Raw genomic sequence first — 12,351 nt, 5'->3', positions numbered from 1 at the left:
CGGCTCCTCAGAGGCCGGGGCCTCCCAAGGTCAGCAGCCGGGGCGGGGGTACGCCACAACGCCCTCCATCCTGCGCCAATGAGGGACAAGGCTCAGGTGGCGGCGCCCGGCCTAGTCTCCTCCCCCAGCCGCTTTGTGCAATGCAAGGCGGGGTTGCTGGCTTGCAGGCAGTCGCGGCTGCTGGCACGGTATATTACAGCGGCCGGCTGCACCTACCGCTGAGCCAGCCCTGCTTCCTATCCTCGCAGACGCCAACACCAGCCGCTTTCCTCGGTCCTCTTGCCGCCACAGCTCCCCATGGAGAAGGCTGAGGACGGGTCCCAGGGCTTCCTGCCGCCCTTCGAGCACTTCGCCACTCAGGCCATCCACGTTGGGCAGGAGCCGGAGCAATGGACCTCCATGGCCGTGGTGCCCCCCATTTCTCTCTCCACCACCTTCAAGCAGCAGGCGCCCGGCCAGCACTGCGTGAGTGGGGACTCCTGCGAGGGAGGAGTGGAAGGGGTGATGCGGAGCGAAGGGAAACATGGGGAGTGAGCGAGCGGGTCAGGGATGCTTTGTTTTAGATGAGAGGAATGGAACAGATGGTTTCAAAGGTTCTCTTCGCCTGTACGGAAATGAGGTGGGGTAGAAGGTTTATTCCCCTCTAAAGCAGAAACGTGCGTCCCTGTAGGTCCAGCTCTGACCGTTACACAAATTATGCACATGTAAACACGCACATTTGTAAGGGAAACCAGTTTGTTTCCTGTCCATTCAGACTGGAAATAGTGGTGTTTTTTTTTAAAATCCAGTTTCGGGGCACAAAAAGGATGTAAAGCAGCAAACTATTGACAGCTGAAGAGTTTTTAAAAAGTCCCAACAATTTTCTATTTTGCAAAACAAACTTATTTTCCCTGGAGAAGGCGCTTTCCAGTATGCCAAGTTTCAGCCAAAAACAAAAATTCTCTATGATTGGTGTAAATAATCCTCCTCTCTATCACAAAAAGGTTGAGGGTGGAAATGCAGACTCATTTTTAACTCTAGAGATTCCAGGGGATATCACAGAACAGAAATCCTTTGTCACTGCACTTTATATAAAACACAGCTTGGAAGTTTCATAAACCAGGTGGCAGCTGCCCAAATAGCACCTGTCCAAAGCAGTATATCCATCATTAAATACTCAGTGCAGAGACATGTTATGCATTTAAAAATCAACATTTATAATGTTTAATAAAGTTTTTAACTCTTTAACCATTTAACGCATGAAAGTCTAGCAATGTCAGAATGATGAAAGAAGGGGCTTGGCTGCCCGAGGGAGGTAGTGTGCAGTAAGTTAGTGTAGAGTAGGTAGTGTACTCTACATTCTTACCCTGTCTCTCTGTGTGGACACCCTTACTGTGCATTAAGTGTACCCTTAGGTAGTTTAGCTTAACTTAATTCAGATTGGAAGTATGTTAATAGGCATAGGGGCACTTTCAGTGCTCAGTAAGGGTATCCACTTGGGGGGGTGGGGTTAACGCAGAATAGCTAGTGCACAACGGCTACTTTAGACTTTCTCCCTGTGTAGAGAAGCCCTAAGTAAAAATGCAAAACAGGCTGGAAGAAAAACATAATTCCCTCCCTTGTTTCTGCTTCGTTAGCGCAGAATTGTAGCATGAGTCAAGAGAAGGCAAACTTGTTTTCCTCTGAGACTAGTCAGCTTGGAGCCTTAATTTCTCCCACAATTAGATGAATGTGGATCAGAATCAGGTCATTAGACTGTATTTCTGCCTTCAGTCTGATTTCCCGGTAGTATTAGTATGGGAGAAGAGTAATAGAAAAAGTTCCTTGATAGTTTGTAGGCATGGATATATGGTCCTTACAGGTTTCAGAGTAGCAGCCGTGTTAGTCTGTATTCGCAAAAAGAAAAGGAGTACTTGTGGCACCTTAGAGACTAACATTTATTTGAGCATAAGCTTTCGTGAGCTACAGCTCACTTCATCGGATGCATCCGACGAAGTGAGCTGTAGCTCACGAAAGCTTATGCTCAAATAAATTTGTTAGTCTCTATAGTCCTTACAGTTTCTCTTAACTGTAATACTACTAAAAAGTGGTCATACTGCAGAGCAGAGCAAAAAGCAATGCAATACGCCATAAACTACAAATTATGCTAGAGAACGGGTTGTACTATAGGCTGAAAGGAAACAATGCTTGCTGGCAGAGTTCAGAGACTGAAATGCCATTGATTAGGATCCAAGATCTTTACCTGATTAGTGATGTTTTGGATGCCCAGCTTGAGACATATTGAAGGGGCCTGACTTTAAACAAGTGCTGAGTACCTGCCCCCTGAAAATCAGAGCCCTCTAAGATGTCTCAAATTAAGCATCCTAAATCAATAGTCATTTTAAAAAAATGACCCATGTGTGCAGGTCCAAATATTACTATCCCTCCCTAATACTAACTTAAGTAAACAAATGAAGCCAGCAACATCAATCTTTTCCCTCCACGTAGAGATTTCCCCATGATCTGAAAAAACATACAGCCTCTGAGGGAAATTTTCCAAGACAAACTAAAAGTCAGTTGGAGTTGAGTACCTAATTCCTCCTCTTTGTGCCTTTGACTCTCTGTTGATACGTTGGTGTAGATTCCATGAAGTGCTTTTGACATCAGGAAACTGAAAGCCAGATGAATGTTCTGTCATTTATCACGTGGTCTGTGGGCAAGCAGAATACTACTTCAGCTGAAATTTGATAGCAGAATGTAATCTGGGTCCATACTGTAATAAACAACAACCACAGAAAAACCTCCTCAGTATCGTTAAATTAATTTGTTTCAATTAGAATATAAGAATGGCCCTACTGGGTCAGACCACAGGTCCATCTAGCCCAGTATCCTGTCTTCCAACAATGTTAGCAAACATTTGCTGCTCGCTTTCCATAAATATAATAGAGAATACTGGCAGAAATTTTTGTGGAAACTAAGAATTAAGCAGACTTTGGGCAATAATTGTGAAAAATAAACTTTTGAATTCATAAATGTGATATCCTCCCTGCCGCTCCCCACCAAAACCCTGATTCTAAGCATTACCCTTATTTAACTAAGGAATGGAAACGTACCATGTGATCAGTGTGTCCTCTCACTGTCCTCCTGACAGAATTTAAATTTAAATATCAAATACTTGTGAATGAGTGATAGACCAATAATTATTTGCCAAATTTGAGTTAAAATGGGAAATAATCACAAGCTGTTTACAGTCAATTGGAGAAGAGAAATACAGGAGAGCTAATGGAATATACTTTTTATCCAACTTTCTGAGCCACATTCTTACTGCAAGTTCAAAGATAACTTCTTTACCTTGTGTGAGCTTGTATCAGAATCCAGAACAGGATGAAGAATCTCTTTATACAGGGATTCTGAAACTAGAAAGACATCAGAATACTTAGCCAGACTCTCCCCCACCCCCACTTCTTCTTTTTTTTTTTTTTTTTTTTCCTTTTCCCTGTTGAGTTTCTTTAGACAGAGCTCCAATGCCCCTTTCAGGGCTGTTGGGCTTATTGCACCAGTGAAGGTCTTCCCAACATGCCAGTTGGAATTTAGGATGACTTGTGCCAAGAAAATACTTGTTCTTCTGAGGATCATAATTTTTCAGACTGACTTGGTGGCTTTCAAAATCTACTGACAAGCTTTCTGCAGCACCTGCCTTGCAACTGGCAGAGTGTTGTGTGTGTTAAAAGGGAAGGTTTCAGAGGAACAGCCGTGTTAGTCTGTATTCGCAAAAAGAAAAGGAGTACTTGTGGCACCTTAGAGACTAACCAATTTATTTGAGCATGAGCTTTCGTGAGCTACAGCTCACTTCATCAGATGTTTACCGTGGAAACTGCAGCAGACTTTATATACACACAGAGAATATGAAACAATACCTCCTCCCACCCCACTGTCCTGCTGGTAATAGCTTATCTAAAGTGATCAACAGGTGGGCCATTTCCAGCACAAATCCAGGTTTTCTGGATTTGAACAGGTGGGGGGTGGAGGGTGAGAAAACCTGGATTTGTGCTGGAAATGGCCCACCTGTTGATCACTTTAGATAAGCTATTACCAGCAGGACAGTGGGGTGGGAGGAGGTATTGTTTCATATTCTCTGTGTGTATATAAAGTCTGCTGCAGTTTCCACGGTAAACATCTGATGAAGTGAGCTGTAGCTCACGAAAGCTCATGCTCAAATAAATTGGTTAGTCTCTAAGGTGCCACAAGTACTCCTTTTCTTTTTAAAAGGGAAGCTCATCTTTCCCTTTGATTAGCCCTGGAGGTTTTGGATTCAGTTCAGTTTATTATTGCAGATAGGTAAACATTTGTTCTGAGGCAGCTCATGTGACTACCAATTATACATTTTGGCATCCCTGTGTGACACTCATGCATTGCTGAAGACTTGAGACAGCACTGCATTCCAGAATTGTGGAACAGGATTCAGGACCTGGTCTTTCATCATTTGAAGCCAGTAGGATCTTTACCGTTAATTTCAATGGATGCAGGATCAAGCCCCAATTACGCAATATTTGAGCCTGGGCCTGAAATACTGATTAACTCCAGTTGACCTCAATGGGAGGCAAAGTGCATGGACACTTTGCAAAGTACCAGAGATTATTATATCCTATTTGAATGTCCATGAGGGAGTCTCATAAAATTATTGCTAGAATAAGATGATTAAAATCAGCTGGTGCCAAAAATGGAGTTATTTTTAAAATGGTAGCAAATTAATTTATTGTAAAATTTTATCTTCATTATAATACAGCCTGTACTTTAATGAGCACACACTGCATCCAGATTTCCCATACTAACCTTTAAGTTTTAAAAGTTGTATGTGACTTAGACGTACAGGCTAGATTCTTAGTTGATGTAAATTAGCATAGCTACATGAAATCTGTGGAGCTGTACAAATTTACACAGCTGAAGCTCTAGCTTCAGTTCCCAAAATGGAGGGATAAATGTTAATGCTTGGAATTGAACTATAGAAGCCCCTTTTAGTAAAAGTAGTCTTTCAATGTGAGACTAATTATCAACAAAATATAACAGGACATATTAAAACCTTACCAGCGAAATTTAGGTTATGACTCAGAGAAAAGACTTACTAGAGCGTATGAGAGTGCTTAGTTTGACTGCAAATAGGTTGTCTTCTGTTCTGACAAGCAACAGGTATTGGATCCCTGTGGGGGGGGGGGAGGTCTACAACAACTTGTGATAGCAGGTGGCTATTTTTTTGGATGCATAACTTAGTGTTAGGAATATGGATCTCTTGGATGGTCTAGGATTTTACCAAATTTTAAGACAGGTGATTGTCAGTACAAGTTTAGCTAACTATATTATTGTACAGCACCTCCTCCAAAATCCCCAGCACTTACTGTTGTTTTTGTATCTTATTTTCATCACAGGGTTTCGAATATAGCCGTAGTGGAAATCCTACTCGGAATTGCCTGGAAAAGGCTGTAGCAGCACTGGATGGAGCCAAGTACTGTAAGTCTCAGCATTTTCATTAAGAAATATGTCAGCATGTGTATCTTCAGAGTGGACTACAATAAAAGTATCCTAAGAGGGTTGGAGCACTGGAGTTTGACCACTAACAGTAAATCATTTAACTCAGCTTTTGCTGTCAGCATTTACTTCAAGTGTCAGCTTCTTCACTGGTGTGATCTTTTTTCTTAGAATATACCTGAATTAATATTCTTTAATCAAAAGTGCTAACAATGGTTAGTACATAAATATCAACTCCACTCTGCAGTTCAGTGGACCTACTCACGCAGTAACTATTCAGTTTAAGTAAGAGTCTGGCCCTTTATAAAACATTGACACTAAACAGGAAAATGGGGGTGACAGAAATTTTATGTTCATAACATGATGTAAAGACATCTCTCTATAAAATATAAATGTGTCTTTGTTCTCTGCCACAGTGATTCTTTTTTCTGTTCTAGGTTTAGCTTATGCTTCAGGCTTAGCAGCTACTGTGAATATTACACATTTGTTAAAGGTGGGAGACACTGTTATCTGTATGGATGATGTTTATGGAGGTAAGTTAGCACCAATATATGTTAGGTCTTAACTGTGTTAGCTGTACACCTCTTAAATATATTAAATAATTGGAAAGAATACTTCATGCAATGAAAAGTCTTCTGTGATAACACACCACTGTTTTGTGACTTCATTGGCCAAAGGTGGAGATGTGAATGTTTGTAGAATGGTTGCACTCATTTAAGCTGGAGAACTCAAAAGGTGTGGCTAACTGGTGATGTCTGCTTCTGAGAGGAAAAGTCCCAGCCTCCTAGCTGTGCACAGATAAATGTTGATTCTACTTAGGAATCCAGTAGCTGCTAAAGATCCAAAATGGCCCCAGATTGCCAGTGTTCCAAAAAACAAAACAAAAAAACATCATCTCTGTCATTTCCTCTAGATTACCTGTTCTACTCACCAGCATCACCTCAATCCTGTCTGGATTGAGTTTCAGACAACTCTCATTCCAAACTATTATCTTTACCAGGGACTGTGGAAGCCTTGTCTGAGTCTGAGCTGTGAGTTCTCCATATATTGATAACATTGCAGCCCATGTTCTCTTGTGATCTTCTCTAGAGGCCTCACAAATGTGAACAGGAGTGGTGATGCATCCTTATGGAGCCTTACATGGGGGAGGGGTGACATAACCTTATTGAGCCTCCATATGGTAGAGAATTGTTCATATTACTCTGGGAACTTTTAGAGGAAAGAATGTATTAATGGAAGTGTGACCTTGTACACTTCTGCCAGAGTCTTTGAGAAAGTAAATACTATCTCAAGATTCCTGTTTCTTGGTCTGCAGAGAGAGCTAGAATAATCAGCATGGTCAACAGCTGACCTTTGGTTGTTCATCACTACAAGGAGATAATCAATCTAGCTAATATAGCCTCCAGATCATATACAGGTCTTGAACTAAATTGAAAAAAAGCAGAGGAGTCCAGATGCCACCAGAGTTGATTAGCTACCTCTTCAGCAAAGGAAAGGTTGGGGAAAGGCCAACCACTGGCAATATTTGTTAAGATGTTTTCTTGAGCAAGAGCTGGACAGTATGTTTGAAGGAATTCAGCACCTTGCCCTCCATTATCCACAAAGCAGTTTCTCGTAGTAAAAAAAAATGTTGACTTATTTTCCAAGCCACTTAGATTTACCTGGCTGGCCAGTACATGAAACAGTGTTGCTGACTTAAATTTACAGAGGAAGTGGTGGCATTTACTTCTCCACTACCAAAACCAGCATTGCCTGAGACTTAAATGCTCCACACTACCATCTTTCAGGCTCTAGCCTTTCAACAGTGACCACTGGAGACTGGGGATACTGACCCCTGCCATCTAGCCTCTATTGGCTGCTGTTACAAATGGGTCATCCATATTACCAGGATGACCTGTGGGAATAGCTTAAAAAGGGGGGGTTACTAAGGAACCAGTGTGTCAGAAGGTGATAAATCATCATAATGTCCTAACCGGCCATCAGTAAAGTAGGCTGCTGGCTGTAGAGTGTTTCTCCACAGAAGTATACAATCCAACCTGGTCCATTACTTTCCCAGACAGAATAAATGGAAAAAAGTCTTCTACCCTGATGAGAACAAAAATGAGCCTTGATTTCCACCTGAAAAACATAACGATAGCATGACAAGGGTATGATCCTCACATTCCCAACCCAGAAATAAGATCTAAAGAGAGTCTATTTATGTGTATCGAGCCACAAGGAATCCAAGAGTTAAATGTCAGATGCTTATGTGATCCCAAGTTGACTCAGAAAACCCATTCTCTACATGGACATCAAAATTGCCTTTGTGAGATTGACATCTCTCTTTAAATTGGTTATTTCCAGTGTTTAAAAAAAATTAAATTACACTGGATATGCCAACAGCACTTGGTCATCGCTGTAGGCTTTGTGGCTAAACCTCCGAGTTAATGAGCTCATACACTGGTAAATGAACCCTAATTAAGGTAGACTAGTAGACTAGAATAAAAATTTGGTGGGGTCACTCTGGAAGAAAATCTAGGCCTTTTTTTAGGAGGTGCTCAGCTGCAATGCACTTTAGTGGAAATTGTTTGCATGCAGCGCCTTTGAGTACCAGGCCATAAACCTTTTTGTACTGATGTAGCTTTCTTAAAGAGAGGCATCAATGTAAAAATGGCATTTGTTAGATTTTTTTTTTTAACCCCACTGTTATTACAAGGGATGCCTAAGATTACCTCAAGAAAGTTCAGAAAAGTAATTTCTCTGTTTTCAGTTTTTCTCTGTGCATTGGACTGCACTCTGTATGGGCCTTTTGCACAGCAATGGGAAAAGAAAAATGTTTTTTGAAAAACAGATAAATGATCAGATAAATATAATCAAAAATTGTCCCCACTGGGGATTCAGGGCCAGGTGCAGTATCTGTAATGTCCTTTTACGTGATTTAAAGAAAAACAAAACAAAAACTAGATTTCAAACTGAGTGTGCCTCTTTCATGCTGTTGGTGGCTAAATAAGTTAGTGCTTCAAGGGAATGAGATCCATACGGTTATCCATGCATTTATTTTTAATTCAGACAGTAGATTATCATGGCTTGGTGTTTTCAGATGCATGTTGTAAGGATAACATAATTACTTTTGTTTTCTGTTCTCTCTCAACATTTCCTGTGAAAGAATTATAGAAGAGCTTAACTGAAACATACCAAAGGAAGAAGCTTAGGGGAATATCCGTCTCCTTGCTTTTGTCACCACCGACTAATGGAATAGACAAGAAATATAATAATTGTAATCTCTCTTCCTGCTTCTTCCTTTCCCTCCTAAATTCTTAGTTAAGCCTACTAAATAGACTCTGAAATGGGTGGCCACTCTGAGGCTGCATGGTAGAAACACATGACTGTGAGGAGAATTAGGACAGGTGGGGGTATGGAAAGATGATGTGGAGAGTAGAACTGCCAGGGGCTGTAGGGAAGGGAGGAAACAGGCAAACTCAGGGCATGGCTACACTTGCAGATGTAGAGTGCTTTGAGTTAAACCAGCCTTCGTAGAGCGCAGTAGGGAAAGTGCTGCAATCTGTCCACACTGGCGTGGCCACATTAGCTGCTCTTGCAACCGCCACAGAGAGCAGTGCATTGTGGAAGCTATCCAAGCATGCAAGTGGCTCAACGTGCTTTTCAAATGCGGGTGGGGTGGAGTGTGACAGGGAGTGTGTTGTGTATGTGGGGAGAGAGAGTGGTATTCTAGCCTTCTGGTTTTTTTTTTTTCCCCTCCTCTCTTCAGGTCTCAAGTTGGAAACCACTATGGGTGTGCACGTTGGGACCAGTATAAAGATTTACTTTCAATCCTGACTTTCATCTTCCTTTAGGAGAGACCAATGTAATATTACAAAATAAAAAGTACTTAAGAAATTTATATGAAACAATAGCCCTAATGGTCTCCCATTATGTCTAGAGCACTGTTTGAAAATACAACACTCTGCAGCCTAGCATCTCCCATAATTTTGCTGTGCATGAGCTAGTCACCTCCTGTGTGCAGTTCCAGAGGCCATTCAAAGCTTCAGCACTTCCCCCCACCCCCATTCTCTGGCTGCCACCAGATTTTCTGCTTCCCTGGTAGCAGTCAATTGTGGTTCTCTTTTCTCCTGCCTTTCCTCTGCCTTTTTATTTTCTTCATTTTCAGGTAGCAGTGAACAGCCTTCTTTGTTTTTCTTCTCCTTCTCTTGGACCAGGTATTCAGCAGTGCAACAGCAAAGCTGCACAGAGTCTCAGCTTCGGTGTCTCCCTGCAGAGCTCTTCTGCCCCCTTTCAGAGATGGCAGAGCAGCCATGCAAATACAGTGCTAAGTCCAGATTTTGCTCCATCTGGGAGGCAACTTTAGCAGACTCCATGGAGGGTGAATTATGCGCTGCCTAATCTACCAGTGCAAGGCTCAGCCAGCTGAGGGCACGGAGCATTTAGCCAGCTAGACATGTTGGGACCTGATCTCCGCAGGAAGCCATGACTGTACCACAGAAAAGCCTTATGAGGCGACCTAGAGCAGAACTGGGAGAGGCTCTAAGGACCAGGAGGACTTCATTCAGCCAGCCCAGTGGGGTAAATCCTGGGGCAATTCAAAATCATGAGAATAAGTCTGTAGCGGGGCTACCGTTGCCCACCCCACCCCCCCACCTCAGTCCTGAAATGGGTCCAGAATACTCTGGGGAAAGAATCTGGGCTCACAATTCAGCCCCCTTCCTTTCAGCTGGAGTCAGGAAACTCTGGCAATGAGTCCCCATCCCCCAACGTGGGGGAGTGGGAGCCTGTGGGGGAGGACTCCCAAGGGAGAAGTTTCCAGCACTGTCAAGAGCCTATGCAAGGCTAGCCGCAAAAGACTCTGCCCAGGGCATAGCTGGCTGGTCAAGCCTGAAAAGCACGTGCCCCACTGCTCTTCTCCCCTCCCATCTCTTGAAAAAGTAAAGAACAAAAAGGATAAGAGAGCCCCAAAAGTATTTTGTCCTCCTTCTCTACCAAGGAAAGAGAACTATCAGACTTTGTTTCTGAGCAAGATACTGATAAAATGCAACAAAAGTGTGGGGGTTTTTGTGTGTTGTCCACCCCCCCCATCCCCGGGAAGTTTTGAAGACGTGGAAAAAGTTGTCTCCACTATACAGATCCAACCTAAGCAGGCCCATGAGGACAAAGCTTCAGAGCAAATACTGCCTGCTAAATCCTCTCTATTCTTCTGTATGTATCCTTGAGGAAATAATGAGGAAGGAGTGGGAAGCTCCTGAAAAGGATAATCACTTAAACAAGTACATGCTCAGATTCTACAAGCTCCAGGAGTCAAAAAATGCCATCACTGACATGCCTAACGTCAATGCTGCAGTAACATCTCTAGCAAGGGATATTGTTATTCCAACCAAAGAAGACTTCTTTCCCAAAGATCCAATGGATAGGAAGGTGGAAGCCACCCTCAGAAGGGACTTCAGTGCTTCCTCAGACACCCTTGGAGCATCTCTGGCAGCCACTTGCTTTGCTCGAGCCACAGTGTCATGGCTGGAATAATGTAAAGCTCTTAAGGGCAGAAACCAAACCAACTTTAATTCTATACTTATGAAAATCTCCATAGCAACAGCATTTGTGTCAATTGATGCTATGCAGTTTTGTGCCATGGCATCTAGCTCTGTGGCCAGGAGGCGTGGCTTTATCCCTATAAAGTAATTACTCTCTTCAAACAAGCCCTTTGCTTCTCTAAATTCACAGGATCTCTTTTCATTGGAGAAAAGTTGGATAAGATAGTGGCTTAAAATGCAGGTAAAATCAATCAATCCCTTCCTTCTCCACTTAATGCTCTTAAGAAGGGACTACAAACTCACATGGAGACAGACACTCCTTTCATCCATTTCTTTATGGAGGTTCCAGAGAAAAGACAACAGATATGTAAGGGAAAACATTGGAACTGAGGAGTGAGGGGGAAACCTCCATCTTTGGTATCACAATGAGCAAATGTACCTTGGCCCAGACCTGAGCTTTGGAGACAGGATGTACTATTTTCAAGACCAATGGATTAGTTCAACTGTAAACAAGTGGATTTGAGAGAGAACATGCCAGAGTTACTCTCTTGAGGTAAGGGCTCCACCACACCCCTTCCTCTAGTTTCCAGTCACCTTGGATCCTGCCAAGCGCAGGTTGTTCCAGAATGAGATCTTCTACCTATGAACATGGGAGTGATAGGATTTCCCCATATGAATGCTTTTCGGGTTTTACTCTGTTTTCGTCACTGTTCAGAAGGGCACAGGAAGAATTAGAGCCATCCTTGACTTCAAAAGGCTCAACAAATGGATGAAGAAAACAAAGTTTCAGATGGAGAGCCTAGCTTTGATAATGACGTCTGTCTCAAGGGAACTTCCAAACCTCAGTGGATTTGGCAGACTCATACCTCCGCGTTCTAGTGTGCCCATTCCAGGCTTCTGAGATTTGCTTATGGCACAGGTCACAACCAGTGTCAAACATTTCCATTTGGTATCTCATCAGAATCTGATATCCACACTGGTCAAGTGCAGGTGCCCAACTATTGCTCAGTGCCTTCAGCCACTGGGCCTCCTGGTCACATGCATAGGAATCACCCCAATGGGTGAGATCACATATCCACTGTCTTCAGGCTTTTCTTCTGAAAGGATGGAACCACTCCTCAGAGTGCATTCAACTTGAGGTACATGTCATCGACGTCTTGAAGCGGAGGACAGTCTGGGAAAATGTCAGCTGGAGTCATTCCATGTGTTTTCAAACCCTCAGATCCTCACCACCAACGCCTGCGTAGCGGAATGGGGATCACATCTAGGACCCAGAACAGTAAAGGACATCTGGAGCTCTACGGGAAAAAAACCACAGATCAGTCTCTTGGAACTCAGGGCAATCAAATTA

At 42.8% G+C, this 12,351-nt stretch overlaps 1 protein-coding gene across 4 annotated transcripts in view; it reads left to right on the top strand.

Moving 5' to 3' along the window:
• Window positions 1-12,351, top strand: part of CTH (cystathionine gamma-lyase) — a 51,017-nt gene that overhangs the window by 8,846 nt on the left and 29,820 nt on the right. For 3 of the 4 annotated variants that reach the window (XM_048859834.2, XM_048859833.2, XM_048859832.2), the window contains exons 3-5: window positions 249-465; window positions 5,382-5,463; window positions 5,919-6,014. In XM_048859834.2, the coding sequence (XP_048715791.1) occupies window positions 298-465; window positions 5,382-5,463; window positions 5,919-6,014 (346 nt within the window). In that variant the 5' untranslated portion in view covers window positions 249-297. The remainder of the gene's footprint in view (window positions 1-248; window positions 466-5,381; window positions 5,464-5,918; window positions 6,015-12,351) is intronic. The other variant, XM_048859831.2, reaches the window with a different exon arrangement.

This window comes from Caretta caretta, chromosome 8 (genome assembly GCF_965140235.1).
Source record: "Caretta caretta isolate rCarCar2 chromosome 8, rCarCar1.hap1, whole genome shotgun sequence".
Lineage (NCBI taxonomy): Eukaryota > Metazoa > Chordata > Testudines > Cheloniidae > Caretta > Caretta caretta.
The sequence above is the reverse complement of the archived record's forward strand: the minus strand, read 5'-3'. Positions and strand labels throughout refer to the sequence as shown.